General features: G+C 38.5%; 1 protein-coding gene across 1 annotated transcript in view; it reads left to right on the top strand.

Annotated features, from left to right (window-relative positions):
* The first annotated feature begins 161 nt into the window (after positions 1–161).
* LOC135465680 (flap endonuclease 1-like) overlaps positions 162–19,904 on the top strand; it is a 37,062-nt gene continuing 17,319 nt past the window's right edge. Inside the window, exons 1-6 of the mRNA XM_064742986.1 lie at positions 162–348; positions 2,631–2,733; positions 3,303–3,405; positions 3,737–3,800; positions 17,502–17,611; positions 19,234–19,370. Coding sequence (XP_064599056.1) covers positions 162–348; positions 2,631–2,733; positions 3,303–3,405; positions 3,737–3,800; positions 17,502–17,611; positions 19,234–19,370 — 704 coding nt within the window. The remainder of the gene's footprint in view (positions 349–2,630; positions 2,734–3,302; positions 3,406–3,736; positions 3,801–17,501; positions 17,612–19,233; positions 19,371–19,904) is intronic.

Raw genomic sequence — 19,904 nt, forward strand, 5'->3', positions numbered from 1 at the left:
CTTAATCTTTGAATTCTTAAATATAAATAAAATACAAGTAAAAACAACGCGATTAAATTGTTTTATGTACTTGTACTTGTCGTGTCTTAAATAAATCAGCTTTTTGTAACAGTCTAATTGTTGATAGATGGCGCTACAGGCAGTATTTGGCGCGAGATTACATGTTGCGAAGTATTTATTCTTGTGCAAGGATATCTCATCACTGTAAATATCTTCTTGTTAACGTTTTGGATAGTGTTAATTCGTTCCGCGTCAGCACAAGTCAGATGGGTATTCAGGGCTTATCGAAGCTTATCGGAGATTATGCTCCTTCTGCTGTGAAGGAGAATGAAATCAAAAACTACTTTGGTAAGTTACAGTGTGATGATCAACAACAACAGCACCAGCAGTCGGCACTTTTCACGGAGACAAAGACAACTTTAATTCATTAGGCTGACCTGATTTACAGGGGGCTGAAACTTTGGCCGTTGATATTGAAAGTATATCTTTTGTGCCTTGCAGTTGAACTAAATCCTAGTAGAAGTATTTCAAGCTTTTAAGCTGAGGTTGTTACGTAGGCCGAGTGACGTCGATTCATTGAGAATCTATGTTTCACAGTGAACATTTGAGAAGGGGGTCATCGACTAACAAATTAAGGTATCAGTGCTATTACAAATGCTCTATTTAGTATTTATTCCCTATTCTTTCAGTATCCCTAAAGGACTAGTTCAAGTAAATTAGACCTTGAGGTCTACTTTCAACAATTTCTTATATTTAGCTGCCTTAACGTTGAATCGTTGAATTGAAAAAAAAAAATGGTAGGTCCATTCTGCAAGGCATTTTGCGGAACGAAGTTGGCTGCTAAATCCACTCCAAAACCCGCCAATTTCTGGTGTGGCCTGAGAAGAGTTGAGTTTTCGATCACTCCTGCAAGTTTCAGTCAGTTTCAGACTAGTCCTGTGTAGAAAACCTGATAATGTGTTGACTCTCTTCAAAACTGCGGTGTGCATGCAGGACGTGCGCGAAATGTTATGCATGTGCAGATGCGCACATGATAACTGCAAACCTTGACTGGAGCCTTTAGAATTAATTTTTTGACTGGCTGGGTAAAGTGTTCTTTCTATTCTACATCCATGGTGACTGATGAAATCATCGCTGAAGTTGTCTTTTAGGACTGGTGGCGTGGTCTTGTCTTGTTAGGTTGATTTCTTTATCTTTCTGGGCGCAGTTCCGAGATATAAGTACCTCTGACTCTCCATGACAGCACAAAGTTATTTTTGTCCTTAAAGAAGTTGTCTGGATGAAGCAGTAATTGGTTTGTCAATTGAATAAAAAAAAATCACTAGCTGCTTATATTTATTCAATTTAGGTTGTTTTCTGAAAGAAATATTCAATATTTTTACATACACTCAATTTGACCATCTCTAAAGTTCCAGGAAACAATCTATTCGTGTTGCAAATTATCTCCAATGTACAGAAATCAACACGTCCAGTTGCGTTGTTTAGGCTTCAGGAGGCAATTTTTGAAGCAGAGGGGTGTATGAAATCAAACATAACGCGCAATAAGCTTTTTTGGTCTGTGTCAGTCCTCACAATTAAATTTGACCTATTTGTGTAGCTTCAGATCATTCTGTTTTTAACATTAGGATAGTGCAAGTGACTTCCTCTGATGTTAGGTGGCCCTTACAGCTTCAGGCAACCAGACTCATTTGCAGGACTCTGAAGTCTGGTAAATGTCTTACAGCAGCAAAATTAAAACCTTCTTGGCCAGATCTGAACATTTGCAGGCGACATCAATTTGCTATATTAAGTGTGTTATTTTTATTCAAAGACGGAACATGGAGATGTGTGTGCAAGACAGGACTTCGGACCGTTGAGGTCCATAAAAAAGTGACAAGTGTTGTCTGTCTTTATTACGATCATTAAAATTAATTTTGCAATGGATAATTCACTATTTGATGGTCTCTTCATTTTCTCATTAGCTGATTTTTGTCGTAAACTTTAAGTGACTCACACATTGGCCATTAATCCGATTATGCTAATCAGACTTCTATTTTGTTGTCATCTACAACTGTTTTTATGTGATGAAGTCTTCATGCGTTTTTTTTTTTTTGACAAGTAAGGCTAATGTTTCAAAAGAATTGAAATAATGCCCCATACATTCATCTATGCTCAAAGTGAACGGCTGTACTGACCACCTGCAAATATTTGACAAGGGCAGGTAACTGCATCATGTTTTTAAATAAAGCATTACCAGGCATTGTTTTCAGGTTTTTGGCCGAAGAAAATTTTCCAAACATATTGTTCGAGCAATCTCGTACTATCATATTGCCAAGCCCATATTATATTATTCCTGTTTGAAAATCCTCTGTAAACAACAACAACAGCATGAGCCCAGAATATCGCCAAAAGCACCTTAAAATTTGGTACTTGGGTAAAGCCAAAAAGCCAAGGAGTTGATCCCCTTCAACCTTTTCTCCTGTCTTGACAAACCGCTGCTGTTCAAGGCTGGCATGTGGAAAGCAACAGGCTGCATAGTTCCTAATATGGCTTTATGGAATAAAGTGGAGAATCTGTAGCTCTTTTTAACATACCTGTAAATTTATCTGGGTTATGTTATTAATTCAGACATCATGTCTGTGTCTTTCTAGGTCGCAAAGTAGCCATTGATGCATCAATGAGCATTTACCAGTTCCTTATTGCTGTAAGACAAGATGGGGCAGCATTGACAAATGATGAAGGGGAGACAACTAGGTATGTCAACATCTTAATTGCCACATGCCAGTGTGAGAGAAAAAAAGAAAACAAATAAAAAAAAAATGCAGAAGAAAAATATGTGTGATTGTGGGTTTCCTCAAGGCTTTGCCTGGTTTTCTGCGACCATAATGCTGGCCTCCTTCATATAAGTGAAATATTCTTGAGTACGGCATAAAACACTAATCAAATAATTGAATACATAAGAAAACATGTTTTTGGTATGTCCTTTATTAAAGGATACATGAAAAGGAACTATAAAACAAAAATTATGTTTCTTTGCCAAAGGAAGAAAAGTATCCCTGGAATGGTTTAAAAAAATTTCATGTTGTGAGTATTTTTATACCTGTTAATTACCCCTCTATATTATGCATATTTTTTGCCAAAGGTTGGATTTTTTCAGAAATTAAGTCATCGTTAATCTTGCTTGAAAGATACAGTTCATCACTAAACAAACATCATTTTCATGTGTGAAATATACATCCTTTTTTGTGTTAAATATACATCTTCGTGAAATGTACATTTTTGAATTTTGAGTTGAATTTTATTTGAATTTCTCTTTGCCAAAGTCATCTGATGGGAATGTTTTATCGCACCATTCGTATGGTGGAGAATGGCATCAAGCCGGTCTATGTGTTTGATGGGAAACCGCCAGAGATGAAATCAGGGGAGGTAAGTCTATGTAGAATAGCTCTTGAGTTTCTGTGTTGCAGTAGTTTGTTTGAATTATGAATTTACAGTGTCTGATTATGCTTTCTTAATCTAATGGATTTAAAGTATTTATTTCTTTTGAGTACGCATACATAGTACATCAGTCCATGTCCGTTCCCTCGGTAAAATGTTTTTGCATGTGCGCAAGTAGAGCTACTGAGTTTAAAACCTCAAGGTCGACTGTAATTATAGGTTTATGTTTATGATTTGGGGCTAAATATTATTGTCTTCAAATTGTTATGCTGTTCTATGTACAGTTAGTGTGTTTAATATTTGTTTTCTGTCCATGTAGCTTGCCAAGAGACAAGAGCGACGAGCTGAGGCTCAGAAAGGCTTGGAGAAGGCCGAGGAAGCTGGTGAGTAAGGCTGTTTTTAATAAACAACATGTCATCCCGTAAAAAAGCCAATGATCTATTAAGTGAATTGCCTTTGCACGGATTCATACACATAGAGTTTAGACCACGGTATTCGGTGGTAAAATTCAGTTAAAAGCTGTTGGGGGGGGGGGGGACTTAATTCTGTGTATTTCTGGTACAAATACTCTAATTTTGAATAAAAACTAAATGGCATTCAAAAATATATGCGTATAGCGATGAGTGGTCAGTCACGAATGGCTCCATCCATGACAAGCTGAAGTGTTCATGCGTGAATTGGCTGTAATTGAATTCAAACTAGGCTTTTAAGTATATTCAGTCTATGGGAGATAAGGTTTAGTGGGTATAAAACAAGGTGGGAGTCCATTCGTATTTAGTTTGCTAAATCTTGGGTATGCCAGGAAAATGAAAGAAAAGTAGATACAACACATGTGGCATCCGATGAATGTCGCTTTGATACACTCTATCCCATTGGCTGTGTGTCTCCTGTGGTTCAGTGAGTGTCACTTTGATACACTCTATCCCATTGGCTGTGTGTCTCCTGTGGTTCAGTGAGTGTCGCTTTGATACACCCTATCCCATTGGCTGTTTGTCTCCTGTGGACTAATGAATGTCGCTTTGATACACTCTATCCCATTGGCTGTGTGTCTCCTGTGGACCAGTGAGTGTCACTTTGATACACTCTATCCCATTGGCTGTGGGTCTCCTGTGGACTAATGAATGTCGCTTTGATACACTCTATCCCATTGGCTGTGTATCTGCTGTGGTTCAGTGAGTGTCACTTTGATACACTCTATCCCATTGGCTGTGTATCTCCTGTGGTTCAGTGAGTGTCGCTTTGATACACTCTGTCCCATTGGCTGTGTATCTCCTGTGGTTCAGTGAGTGTCGCTTTGATACACTCTGTCCCATTGGCTGTGTGTCTGCTGTGGTTCAGTGAGTGTCGCTTTGATACACTCTATCCCATTGGCTGTGTATCTCCTGTGGTTCAGTGAGTGTCGCTTTGATACACTCTATCCCATTGGCTGTGTATCTCCTGTGGTTCAGTGAGTGTCACTTTGATACACTCTATCCCATTGGCTGTGTGTCTCCTGTGGACCAGTGAGTGTCACTTTGATACACTCTATCCCATTGGCTGTGTGTCTCCTGTGGTTCAGTGAGTGTCGCTTTGATACACTCTATCCCATTGGCTGTGTATCTCCTGTGGTTCAGTGAGTGTCACTTTGATACACTCTATCCCATTGGCTGTGTATCTGCTGTGGTTCAGTGAGTGTCGCTTTGATACACTCTATCCCATTGGCTGTGTATCTGCTGTGGTTCAGTGAGTGTCGCTTTGATACACTCTATCCCATTGGCTGTGTATCTCCTGTGGTTCAGTGAGTGTCACTTTGATACACTCTATCCCATTGGCTGTGTGTCTCCTGTGGACCAGTGAGTGTCACTTTGATACACTCTATCCCATTGGCTGTGTGTTTCCTGTGGTTCAGTGAGTGTCGCTTTGATACACCCTATCCCATTGGCTGTGTGTCCCCTGTGGTTCAGTGAGTGTCACTTTGATACACTCTGTCCCATTGGCTGTGTGTTTCGTGTGGACCAGTGAGCAAGCTTCTAGTAAATTATGAACCGTATACAACCACACAACGATGCAATGTGAGTGGTTTCTGGCCTGCTGCAGAGGATGATTAAAACTGAAAACAATCCAAAACTAACCGTGTTGCTTGACTGCATGAATGACTTGCTCCGATAACGGTGAACTACATTGAACTGCTCAGAAGTCAATATGTCACTTTGCCACTTGATTAAAAGTACTCACAAAGGCCGCTGGTAAGAAAACAAGTCACACCTCTTAGGCTTTTGAATGCTGCTCACAGTCTCACATAATCTTCTTACATAATGATAACTCGTCCCACCATTGGTTTTAATCTTTGATCTAGATTACAAGGATAAGCGACATCGCAGAAAACAAAAGAGGATTATAGGCACTGTTTGATAATTCCTGTTTGATGTGTTTGAGTAATTTCAGCCATATTATAACTCAGGAAATTAAACTGTTTTAATTAATTATACGAAAATTAATTCCCACGAACCATCTTTTGAAGTAAATCCGCAAAATTAAATAGTAGCGAATAATGATTAACCGTATTTACCTCTGATAAGAATAAGCCATGTCTTTTGTGTTTGTAGGCCTTTAGTTCTTATAATATTTATAACAACTGAACATGCATTGTTTATAACTGTTTCATTATACACCTCTGTGCAGGATAAGCGTTATCTCTGTATTTTGCACATGTTTACATTTGATATAACGTTTGTTAGTTCTTTTCTTTCCTTTAATTTGACAACCAACAACTGAACATGCATCACTGTGATTTATACTGTTGTATTAAACAATGTATATTTTTGATCAGGATAATATACTTGTAAAAGTATATGTGAAAGTATCAAAAATAAAATCGTGATCAGAATTGTACCTCAGATTAAATTAAACTTTCTCTCTCTCATATATATTTAATGGTATATACGGCATATATACTTTTTTTTGCTCGCAAAATTACTCGTCCTTCAAGCAGAATTAAGCTCAATACCAGGTTATAGTTGGTGTTTGAAATATAAATAAACTCAATCTAGACAGAAAAAAAGACCCAATTTTGAGTTTCCGGTTGTAAAAATATGGACTTTTATGAATCCCTGCCTTGTATAAAGAAGTAATATAAAAAATTTGGTCAAATAAGTGATAGGATAGGAGCTTAAAAATGTGGACTATGCTGATGAGTAGATTTAACCAGAATTTGAAATCAGGCCGTCTCATTTCCATTTTTCTCCTAGGATCCCTATCTCTCCCATGTTAATTTTGTCAGAATATGTCATCTCAAAAACACCACGACCCACACCCTGGGTAAACCTATGTAGGGTTTCCACCAAGAAATAAATTTTGAGTGCGTTTGAGGCCGAGGGTGGTGGTAGTGGGGTGGGGAGAGAGGGAGAGGGTGGTATACCCCATCATTTTGATGTCTTTTGATAACATGTAATTAACGATGTCCATAGTAAATTCCTCGGTTGTATCAGAGCCTTCTGATAAGCAAGTTGTCGCATTGAAAATACATGCCAAAACTTACACTCGCACGTTGGCGAAAGTCTGGTGAATTACATTCGCCTTCTTGCTTTGCAGTCTTGTAAACAGTTTATATCTTATTCCTTGGCATAGAAGAAAAAGGCCAAGAAATCACCTGTGAACTTTTAAACTTGGGTAAGATCAGGTTCACAGCCAAGAAGTTATCCATAGTAAATTATGTACATGGGAACAGAGCCTTCCGAAAGTACGTGTGAACACTTGTCATCGGCAAAAGTCCAATGAATTACATTCGCTGACGGCTTTGTGGTCTTCTGGACAATTGTTATCTTATTCTGTGGTATCCATATTATATCTCACCTTTTGAGTCCTACTTACAAATGTTACAATGTCTTCATTTAACACATACAACTATTCTTTTTGTGCATGGTGAATGCACATCTGTGGTTGACATTTTGGGGGTGAAAAAAAAACTTGCAGTCACAGGGTCAATACCGCGGTGTTGGGCACAACACTAAAAAAGTTTGGAGAGTGTGCAGGTTGGGTTGTGCAGATTGGGTTGTTCGGCACTTTAACTATTTATTTCTGTCAACATATGTTAAAGGATTCAAATATTCCATTCTCGACTGAAAAGACGTTTTTTGTCTTAATTTTAGTTTTTAGTAATCATAAAACTGGTGAAGTATATTTTTGTTCATTCTAATGCAACATGCAAATGATGTTTGTGTGAAAAATGTTTCTTGGTTTGGGCGAATAACAGATTTGTTTGAAAACATACTATGGAATATTCCTTGATTATGTCAACATAAATGTATAATTTGTGTTTCAAGGGAGACTACTACTGCCAGCGCTGATTGCCAGGCACTGTTATTCTATGCTTACATTGAGTTTTTCTAATGTATTGAAAGAAAGCTTCTGAAAACAACTAAATATGAAATAAAAATGGTTCATATTGAGTTTATTTAATCGGTGGACGAAATTCTGGCTTGTCCAGATGACTTCTAGGATCCCTGTTGTCACTGAAAAAAATTTGCAAATGTGTTCAAACTCCTTCCAATTTGTTCTTGTTCATTGTCTGATAGGAACTTCGTAGTGATGTGTATTGGTTTCCGTGTTAGTGAGACAGTGCTGGTTCTGCCACTTTCACGTGTATATGTATTCCATTGCTGTTTTATATCTCTCTCAAGGATGATTTTGTGTCTTTGTCGGCTCCATCAGCTGAACCGTTATTCCTCCCTGAGGTGCTCTGTCGCTGACTAAACAAGTTAGGGGCTTAAATTCAGGTTTGCCATAGATTGCCAGTTTCCACTATCAATAAACCTAGTCATAGAATAAGTGAGACAATCTTGAAGAAAAATAAAGACAAATGCTACTTCACTTGAAACATTGTTTTGAAGTTACCATGTACATTTATATTATTAGCCCCTCCCCCCCCCCATAAAAAAGTACTCAACACTATTCTATTTCACCTTGTGCTTTTGGACAATCGTAAAGACTATTCTATTTCACCTTGTGCTTTTGGACAATCATAAACACTATTCTATTTCACCTTGTGCTTTTGGACAATAGTCAACATTATTCTATTTCACCTTGTGTTTTTGGACAATCGTCAACACTATTCTATTTCACCTTGTGCTTTTGGACAATAGTCAACACTATTCTATTTCACCTTGTGCTTTTGGACAATCGTGGACACTTTTCTATTTCACCTTGTGCTTTTGGACAATCGTCAACACTATTTCACCTTGTGTTTTTGGACAATCGTCAACACTATTCTCTTTCACCTTGTGCGTTTGGACTGTCGTAAACACTATTCTATTTCACCTTGTGCTTTTGGACAATCGTCAACACTATTTCACCTTGTGCTTTTGGACAATCGTCAACACTATTTCACCTTGTGCTTTTGGACAATCATCAACACTATTTCACCTTGTGCTTTTGGACAATCGTCAACACCATTTCACCTTGTGCTTTTGGACAATGGTCAACACTATTCAATTTTGCCTTGTGCTTTTGGACAATCGTGGACAGTTAATTAGGCAATTTAAGAGCTTGTAATTGTCCTGTTTGCAGTGAGTCTAGGTTGAATGAAGTGGCTTATATTTCTCTTTCTGGAAAAGAGTGATGCAATTTGAGCACTTCTAGTGAGAAAACTTAATGGTAGCAGATAAATGTGTTAAGATGCCACTGACAGGGCATATCTTAGGCTTAAATTTGGTGCAAATTGCAGATTTCTAGTTCTCATAGTTTTGGATATGCTGGGCATTGAGAACACCGGGACCCTCAAATTATTTGTTTGACTATATCTCAAAAAACTCTAATCATAGACAAAAAAATGCAGATTCGGAACCATTCGTCCGGAATACACTGGACTACAGTGATATCAAAAGTCTTACAGATGATAGATGATAGTGATATAGATTTTCTTTAGATGTCATTCAATGATATGGACGAGCTTCAAAATTTTCATAGCGCAGCATAATGACCCAGGAGTCTCTCACCAATGCGGTCGCTGTGAGTTCAAGTCCAGCTCATGCTGGCTTCCTCTCCGGCCGTATGTGGGAAGGTCTGCCAGCAACCTGCGGATGGTCGTGGGTTTCCCCTGGGCTGTGCCCGGTTTCCACCCACCATAATGCTGGTCGCCCGTCGTATAAGTCAAATATTCTTGAGTACGGCGTAAAACACCAATCAAATGAATAAATAAACAAATCAAAACTTTCAAACAAATTTTAGTTCCTCTTTAAATCAGAATCTTTATGTAACTAGTATTGCTCTACTTGCAAATGAAATCTCAAGGATCTGTCCATTTAAATATTGACGTTGAAAGGTTTTGCTTGAAATCCAGTATTGCCACCGAACTAAGTGACCTAGAAGAACAAACTTCAAATCCATCAAATATAACATCTGCAAGAATTGTGCTGCTAAATTTTAAACAGCTGCGAGCTGCATTTTTTTTTTTTTTTAGGAAATAGAGGAAAAATACTGGTCGAAAACACAAATTTTAATATTGCGAGCAAGAACACTAGGCTTCCAACTTTCAGTTAGGAAGCCTGAAAAAAAATACCCTTGGGAAATTCCAGAATGAAGTATCTCACCTTGTGTTTTTGGACAATCGTCAACACTATTCTATTTCACCTTGTGCTTTTGGACAATAGTCAACACTATTCTATTTCACCTTGTGCTTTTGGACAATCGTGGACACTTTTCTATTTCACCTTGTGCTTTTGGACAATCGTCAACACTATTTCACCTTGTGTTTTTGGACAATCGTCAACACTATTCTCTTTCACCTTGTGCGTTTGGACTGTCGTAAACACTATTCTATTTCACCTTGTGCTTTTGGACAATCGTCAACACTATTTCACCTTGTGCTTTTGGACAATCGTCAACACTATTTCACCTTGTGCTTTTGGACAATCATCAACACTATTTCACCTTGTGCTTTTGGACAATCGTCAACACCATTTCACCTTGTGCTTTTGGACAATGGTCAACACTATTCAATTTCGCCTTGTGCTTTTGGACAATCGTGGACAGTTAATTAGGCAATTTAAGAGCTTGTAATTGTCCTGTTTGCAGTGAGTCTAGGTTGAATGAAGTGGCTTATATTTCTCTTTCTGGAAAAGAGTGATGCAATTTGAGCACTTCTAGTGAGAAAACTTAATGGTAGCAGATAAATGTGTTAAGATGCCACTGACAGGGCATATCTTAGGCTTAAATTTGGTGCAAATTGCAGATTTCTAGTTCTCATAGTTTTGGATATGCTGGGCATTGAGAACACCGGGACCCTCAAATTATTTGTTTGACTATATCTCAAAAAACTCTAATCAAAAACGGTCGCCCGTCGTATAAGTCAAATATTCTTGAGTACGGCGTAAAACACCAATCAAATGAATAAATAAACAAATCAAAACTTTCAAACAAATTTTAGTTCCTCTTTAAATCAGAATCTTTATGTAACTAGTATTGCTCTACTTGCAAATGAAATCTCAAGGATCTGTCCATTTAAATATTGACGTTGAAAGGTTTTGCTTGAAATCCAGTATTGCCACCGAACTAAGTGACCTAGAAGAACAAACTTCAAATCCATCAAATATAACATCTGCAAGAATTGTGCTGCTAAATTTTAAACAGCTGCGAGCTGCATTTTTTTTTTTTTTTAGGAAATAGAGGAAAAATACTGGTCGAAAACACAAATTTTAATATTGCGAGCAAGAACACTAGGCTTCCAACTTTCAGTTAGGAAGCCTGAAAAAAAATACCCTTGGGAAATTCCAGAATGAAGTATCTGACAAACATTCCCATTACAATGCCTAGTCAGTGTAAACTCCATTAAGACACTTGACCTCAGTGCTCTGAAGTCCAGTGTGTGGGGCATGCTAACCAGCTAGTGATGTCTTTGTGTCACGTTGAGGAAAGTTATTAAATGTTAGATTACATTACAAGCAGTGGTGATACAAAATATTTTCACAATTCAGAGAGAGTTCTAGGCCTGTGATTGATCTATCCATCTTGGATAAGCTACTACATTTACTGAACAGGCAAGGATATTTTTTCTTCACACCTGTCAGGAAGGCATGTGCAGACACACAGCAATGCTGTTTGACAATGTACATGTCAACAACTTTTCTTGCCTTCATTTTCAAAAGAATTTTAATGATTTAGCAGCCAACAACAAGTGGAACATCTTTTTTTGATTTGAGATCAGGCACCTTTCTACGTGATCCTACGGTACCGAGACAAGGCTTGTGTATGGACGCCATCAGCGCAGTGATTTTCCGCCAAAATTTGGGGATAATGGTTCATAGAGCATTATCAGATGTTTACTGATTATTTTCAGATTCGTTAAGTCTAAATCTGTACCAATGGTATAAAAATCAAGCAGCTACCTGTTCCTGAAATAATCAAAATCATCCAAGAGAAAAAACTATTTACTCATGTATTATCGAATGAACATTAAGTTATTCATCATGGCGGCGTCCATGAAAGAGAGCGTGAAAAGAGAGTTTGCAGAGGTAATCGCATACGTATGCCCAGGCAAGCAGTAGCGTTTGTGCAGAAGTTGATGGCAAAGCAGGTCACTGCTCTCTGGCAAATGAGAAAAAATATTTCATTGCAGTGTAATGGACTAAGTATGGTAACTATTGTTATATCGTCTCTGAATTCTCTTATGCAGAATCAAGTGGAAAGTGTATAAATATATTTAATTTGCCATGGTTCAGCTTATTATCACGTGCGGAGATGATAATAATACAAATGCCTGTAAACAGCGCACTGCTCAACAGTTCGGTACGTTCTCCATCACGTGCAGTTGGTTTACATAAGGCAAAAGTAGTCATCTCAGAGATCAGGTGACGTAATGCAAAAGCTTCGCGTTCGACGTCACTTTTGTAAAAAGCATGGCACCTAAGTAAATTAGAGATATAGATACATAGGCAGTAGGTACATTTTTATCTTAGACTGATCTTTTTTTTGAGACAATTAGATTGCACATCCTTGCAAATTAAACCGAAAATGACTAGCAGTTAAACTACAAGAGCAGATATTTTTCTCCGAGATCAATGAAGGCCCCCATGGGGACTAGTTTTCTTCTTCTCATCATGTGTGCTGTGTTGCACAGCGACGAAGCGTCCGTGAAAGCATAGCAAGCAATGGCTGAAATACCTGTATTAATTCAAGAAAAATTGACAGATATGCTGTTCATTGTGATAGATTTCTTTGCGCAAGTAGAAATATTGATCTTCAAGAAGAAATATCAGGCCATATACCCACAAAACAAGCTGGTATAGCTTATAATGTACTTGACATAAAAATTCATCCATAAGCGAATTTTTAAAAGTTTTAAACACACATAAAGGTCATATTTCTTGTTGTGTTGAAATTTGGATATATCCAGTAGAATGTCATTCTATTTCGAAACAATAGTACGCTCAGAATCGTACGAAATGAGTAAGTTAGTATTGGACACAACTTTAAGCCATGCACGGTATCGATAACACAGTTCCGTGGCACAAGTGTTTTTAGCTTTTCACGACAAAAAGTGTTGAGACATAGTGGAAAGTCTAATGGTGGTTATGACAATATCTAGTTAAGTCTCAGGTGGTCTTTTTAGCTTGAAGTTAATATGGTTATGTTGAGGCAGTGATGTCATATGGTGGCCGAGTGAACTGGAGAAACTGCGTTATTTTGGGGATGTGTATGCGATGAGGACAGAGTTTTGTGAGGGCATTTCTGAGGTGGTGAAAATTGTCACCGATTTACGGTGACCACTTTTTGATTTATTTATTTATTTGATTGGTGTTTTACGCCATACTCAAGAATATTTCACTTATACGACGGCGGCCAGCATTACGGTGGGTGGAAACCGGGCAGAGCCCAGGGGAAACCCACGACCATCTGCAGGTTGCTGGCAGATCTTCCCATGTACGGCCAGAGAGGAAGCCAGCATGAGCTGGACTTGAACTCACACCGATTTACTAATTAAAGTAGTTGCAGTTTTAGAGTGTGTGTTTTGGCATCTCCGTAAGATTTTCTTCTATTTGGGTTTGTAAACCTGCCTAGAACATTGTTGTTGTGAAGCACAGCACTTAGTTCATAAAATACTGGTCAAATTATGTTTTTTTTTTCACAATAAAATTTTAGTATTGTCTGTTCACACTCTTAAGGTGTATGATACAAAATGGTTGCATTTCCATTGATTCGTCCAGGCCATGATTAAAAACATGTTTGTTCCAGGTAATGTGACCGACTGGCTAAGTTCGGGCCGACTCAGTGGGGGGGGGGGGGGGGGGGGGCTAAATGTGGGAATTTCTTCCTTTGAAAGACAAACGTCGTTGGAAAAAAAAAAAAACTGCTCTGCTCCGATTTCACGGAATTAGGTTCAGTATTACAGGTTTGCTCTCGCAGAATTAAGAAGAAAATTCATTTGCTCCACTATGTTACAGCACATTCATCTTCCCACACACCATGAATGTAGGTCCCAAAAGTCTAACAATGGCATTGTTTAAAACCTAATGTTTGCAGCTGACATACACAGATCTGTTCGATCTACTGTTTAATGCTGCTATAATCAGTGTGGCTCAGTGCTGCTGGGTACATCATTGCATCATTACATCAGTTGTCCTACATTCATGCAGCTAATACTTTATAATCCTGTAATTGGACTGCACAATAACCAAACCCCTTTTAAACTCATAGGTTCTAGTTGCTCCACATTTTCATCACTAACTTTAGACACCCTGCTCAAACAAAATGGCCTCCAAAAGGATTGTATGTAACTCCTTTTCCACATTTCTTGCCAACCCTCTGATTAACATTAAAAGCTTTGATAGGGTTCACAGACCAACGTTAATTTGTTTAAACAGAAAGTATAATTCTAGTGACTGCTGAGAACCCTGCTCTGGAGTACATTTATCTGAATTGATGTTTGCTTTATGATATAGAGGCTGCTACAGAGTGGTGCAAGCTCTTCATATCTACTAGAGTGTGACTGGATTGCTTAAGGATGATAATTCTGTTGCCGACAGCATCCCACTCCTGTAGCTGTGACTAAATTTGTGCAAATAGAAAAACTACTTGATAACAGATATTGCAGTCTTCAAGCATTAAACAAGGGTCAAGTGAAACAGTTAATTGCAGGCATTTCAATCATCCAGATATATATTTCTCTTGTACAGTGAGCTTGCCAAGTATTTGGTCAGGCCTTCATTAAAAATATGTTTGTTGGGCATAATTGGACTGACCCTCAAAACAGTGGCGGGAACTCCGTGGCTCAGTCGGTTAGCGCGCTAGCACAGCGCAATGACCCAGGAGCCTCTCACCAATGCGGTCGCTGTGAGTTCAAGTCCAGCTCATGCTTGCTTCCTCTCCGGCCCTACATAGGAAGGTCTGGCAGCAACCTGCGGATGGTTGGGGGTTTCCAATCAAATAAATAAATAAATAAATAAATAAATCAAAACAGTGGCCATACTCCAAAGTTTTCATGTGAATTTTTTATTTTTTTTCTTGATGTTAATTGGGTTAAAATCCTTGTGTTTTAACTAGCTATTTTTCTTATTAGCGTTGATAAAATTTTAAGGATGGCCCAAGAAGCAAATGAGTAATTTAAGGGGCTAGATGAGATGAATAAATACCTGCCTCTATTTTATTCATTAATATATTATTTTTATTGTTAATTGAAGCAATCCGTTAGATGTTAAGTATGTTTGAATGCATTTTTGGAAAAACAGACTGAAGGACTCCATTCTCAAAACACTCAAAAAGTCAAAAATAGAACTTGGATTAAATAGATATTTGTTAATGGAAGAGATTTGTGTTAAAGGAAGAGACAGCTGATGCATCGTGTTATTCAAAAGAAAAATGTTTGTTTGTTGTATTCCTGGCTATTGCGAAACACCCAATTAGATACACATGACTCTGTTTCACCTGGTTTTAGGTCAATGAAATTACCCTATTTTTTGATCTCACACCCATCTCAGCTTGGCTGTTTTCTGTTATGAGTATGCTGTATGTGGGCAGAACCTGTCTGATTTACCTGGGATGTTTGAGAGTTCAAGTTGAACCACTCCCACATATCACAAACCAGATGATTTGTGCGTTTGGATTTGTAAACGTCATCTTTTCTGTGTTATTCAAAGAAATGTTTGAAAGATAATTAGCGATAACTATTGTTGTCATTACAAAGAGGTGTATTTAAGGTTTATGTCTTAACAAGAAGGCACCAGTAATGTTTTACTGTTTTGAGATCCCTTGTTTTGAACTGACCGTAATTTTTCAACGTAGACTGTTTATTTCATAGACTGTAATCAATCTGTTTTTATTGATTTATTTGATTGTTGTTTTACGCTAAATTCAAGAATGTTTCACTTATGTGATGGCAGGCAGCATTATGGTGAGAGGAACACTCTTTTGTAAAACTATCACATTCCCCAAAGTCATTATTAGTCCTATACCAGTCCTTGGTGGGACTACAGCTATACAAATAAGAGCGTGTCATGAAGCAATTTTCCAGTCTTTTTCCAAATGGTTCATCATATTGAAATTAAGCTTGGTACATAGTCTTCACCTTGACAAATTACAGATCAGGGTTGACCTTTATTTTCATCAATAGGTTTGGCCATTTTCAGTCTGTTTTGAACTTAGCCTGCAAACCTGATTGTGATGTGTATAATAAATTTGAAGTGTAACTTTAATGTTTGAATGCAGTAAGAAGTGTAACGTGGAAAGAAATCTGTCCGGAACCATAAGGCACATTTATAAGTGCTGTACATACTCCATACAGCGCTCCCATACTCTTTGATCACTGTATATTACTGTGACAAGTAGAATTTTAAATTATGTACTGAAATCTTGAACAACTCCAAGGTCACTGAGGTCATGATGATAAACCTGAAAGTGACATCAGAAAAAAACAGAAGTGCTGTTTCAGTCTTTCTTTCTTTTAGTACTTGATACACACAAATTTCCACTAAAGGGGTCCTCCGTGGCCTGGTAGTGCAGCACTTTGTCCTAGGAGTTCTTGCCAGTGCGTTCTCCATGATTCAGAATCCAGCTCAGGCATGTCAGGTGGGCTTCTTATCTGATCACAAGTGAGGAAGGTTTTTCAGCAACCTGCACATGGTCGTGGGCTTCCCTCCGGGCTATGCCATGTTCCTCCCACCTTAATACAGGCAGCCACGGTAGAAGTGAAGTATTGTTGTGGATGTTGCAAAACACAAATCGAAATGAATTTTCTTCTAAGGTTTGCACAAAATTACAGATTTATTGTAAAACAGTTTTGTTGATGGACACTGATTACATTGGACTTTAATGAGCCTCCACCTCAAATTCGGGAGACCTAGAAGCAACCCCAGGCCGCTTCATACCAAAGGTTTCGAAAAACGGTATTTCTTGGTGCTCAGCATTGAGAGGTGGGAACAAGGAAAGAGGACTGGTTGGTCCAATGACCATCTAGTGTCATATCTGGTGTCTTCGGCATAATACGGCATGGACTCACCTTGCCACAGTATATGTACACATAAGTAATAAGTAATTAGTCCTCGTTGTCTTATGACTGATAAATTGTTTAGTACAATGTAAAACCCCAAGCTTATATACATGCATGTACATCACAAAGTCCTGTTGGGCACTTGACAAGGTCAACTGTGCTCTCCACCCATACATGTGTACTGGACTGACCTTGTGTCATTGAAGTGTTATATAGAGTACAGTTGAAAAAAAAACAAACAAAATAAATAATATTGTGTGTAATATGACGAGGTAGTCAAGGCAATGCAAGCATCTAGGGCCATTTTTGCTTCAGGAAAACATTCAGGCGACCAAGCTGTTAAGGGACCAAACTATTTATCAAGCTGTACAAAAACTAACTTCATTCAAAATGAATATATATGCATGCTCCTTTTACCATTAAAAAAATTGTATTTGCACACATATATGTACTTGTAAAAGCTCTCAGAGAGAATATTTTTGATTTGCATTTGATGAAAAAAAACTCCTTAAACACAAATGCGACCTTTGAATTTAGGGTGAGAACCTTGCATGCTTTTTTACATGTTATGCCCTGGTACATATAGTCTTTGTTGTTCTCATGCGAACTCATGTTTTGTACTTTTCAGGTGACACAGAGAATATTGACAAATTTAACCGTAGGCTCGTCAAGGTAACGAAACAACACAATGAAGAGTGTAGACAGCTGTTGAAGTTGATGGGAATCCCATATGTAGAGGTCAGTTTCATCCTTGGGGTTTTTTGACTGCATGAGTAAAGATTTTGTGAACAGATTGTAGTGAAACCTGAGGAGGCTAACAAATCACCACTCTGGTCCACAGCGCAATTATAGACTAAGTTCATTGTGAAATATCATGTCGACCCATGTCAAAGACATATGTTGCCATTGCCCGTGTTGTCACAATCAATTTAGCTGCATTGTGCAGCACATCTCAGGATCAGATGGTTGATTTGAGTCAGTTTTAGGTATTTACAGTGTCAGTTTGACAGATACAAAAATGATTCTGTCGCATGCACGGTTCATTGAAACTTGGTCATGTTGGTGACAGTAAGCAGTTAACAATGCTCATGTGATCTTCTGCTTAGTCTGACTGCCACCAGTTTGTCACCAGTAATAAATGGTGCGCATATCTGGATGTCACATATAGGGAAAGTTTGTCAGAAACTTGCCAATAGGTGGGTGGTTTTTGCCCAGGGCAATCTTATCATAACTAATAGCAATATGAGTATGGCCTTCAACTTCAGCCAAATAAGTAAGTTTTTTTTGCTGTACCCTGAGGTCGGTGTCCAGTGTCAGCACTTACGTATAATGTATTAAAGTGTTGATCCTCTTTAAGCAGGACTGGTCGGTGTACTGTCAGTATAAAATGGCTGGGTGGGGTGTCCTGTTGGGTGTGTTCGGCATAATACTTCAGTCGCGACATCACTTTGGTGGCATGAACTCTCTGTCCATATAGTGTGTCCTCAGCAGTGAATTTCAGTGGTCAAGCTGACCAGTCTAACAATATGGAATTGTGTTGAATTCTGACATTTTGTTTGTGTCGCATAGTTTACTAGGTCATATGATGTAATTCACTGACTATGACAGACAGAAAAAACCAAGTATTATGACTGCAACGGTGTTGTGAATATTGCCAGTGGAGAAATTCATCCCAATAAGCGAAAAAAATCTGCTTAGTGTCATGATTTCAAGCACAGGGTAAAGAACCACGGAAAATCACCTATAATTTAAAAGCATTTTTCACCAACTGATCGTCTTACTGTACTAAGTGTCATGACTACAGAACAGAAAGATGTCACTTTGGTGAAAAGTCACCTAAAGTTATATGTGATTTACTGTTAATCACAAAAAATATTTGTAAGCCTTTCACAGTTTTAGTGCAGCAGGAAGATTAAAACAGTTGGGGTAGATTTGATGGCCAAAGAGTCTCCCTCTTGGTTGAGAAACCCCAGGATCAAACGTGAGTCAGGTCAGACCAAAGACTTTAAAAATGGTATTTGTTGCTGCTTCGCTGGGCGTTCAGCACAGAGAGGTTGGAGCAAGGAGATAAAACTGGTTGGCCCGGTGTCAGTATAATGTGGGGTGTCATTTCTGGTGTCTTCAGCATGATATTTTAGAGGCAGCATCACTTTGGGGACATGGACTCACTCTGCCACAAGAAGAGACAGTATATGTACACACACCTCACAATCACTCCCCATTGTCGTATGATGTAAAACCCAAAACAAACATTCAAACATGCATACCATAAAAAGTTGGTTAGAATCCCATCATATTATCTGTGATTGATGGTATTGTGTGCTGCTCTGTAAGCATTTTATGTGGGTATTGTCCCTTAGGCTCCCTGCGAAGCAGAGGCCCAGTGTGCAGCCCTGGTGAAGGCGGGGAAGGTGTATGCCGTGGGGACAGAGGATATGGATGCCCTCACCTTCGGCTCCACCGTCCTCCTCAGACACCTCACCTTCAGTGAAGCCAGGTAAGTCCTTCAGACCTGAATAAAAAGGTTACCCCGCATATGCATACCCACTGAAAAGCTACATGTACCATGTCCAAAGTATTTTTCCTACTAGAAGACCACACCTATTGACGTTGTTGTTTTACGGGCAGAATGAATCTTTTTCCTAGTCTCCGAAGGAGGGTATACAAATAATAATATAACTTAGAATTTGTCTGATTTGTTGGAAAGGTGGACTCTCCCAGCAATAATTCCCCTTTGAGACATATTTACGTGATCGGAAAGCTTCGAAAAACAGAAAAATCATGGAATTGTCAAAATCAGACAAAATGAAAAGGTGGATTTTCAGTTTAATTGGATTAAATTTTTAGCCGTGAAACACAAAATAAAATTAGTGTGGCCTTACCAGCATTTTATCTTTGGCCAGGTGTGGCCTCTGTGGCTCATTTGGTTAGCGCACTAGTGTAGTGTAATGACCCAGGAGCCTCTCACCAATGCAGCCGCTTTGAGTTCATGTCCAGCTCACGCTGGCTTCCTCACGCCGTCGTATAAGTG

Source organism: Liolophura sinensis, chromosome 5 (assembly GCF_032854445.1).
Source record: "Liolophura sinensis isolate JHLJ2023 chromosome 5, CUHK_Ljap_v2, whole genome shotgun sequence".
In the NCBI taxonomy this organism is placed as follows: Eukaryota; Metazoa; Mollusca; class Polyplacophora; order Chitonida; family Chitonidae; genus Liolophura; species Liolophura sinensis.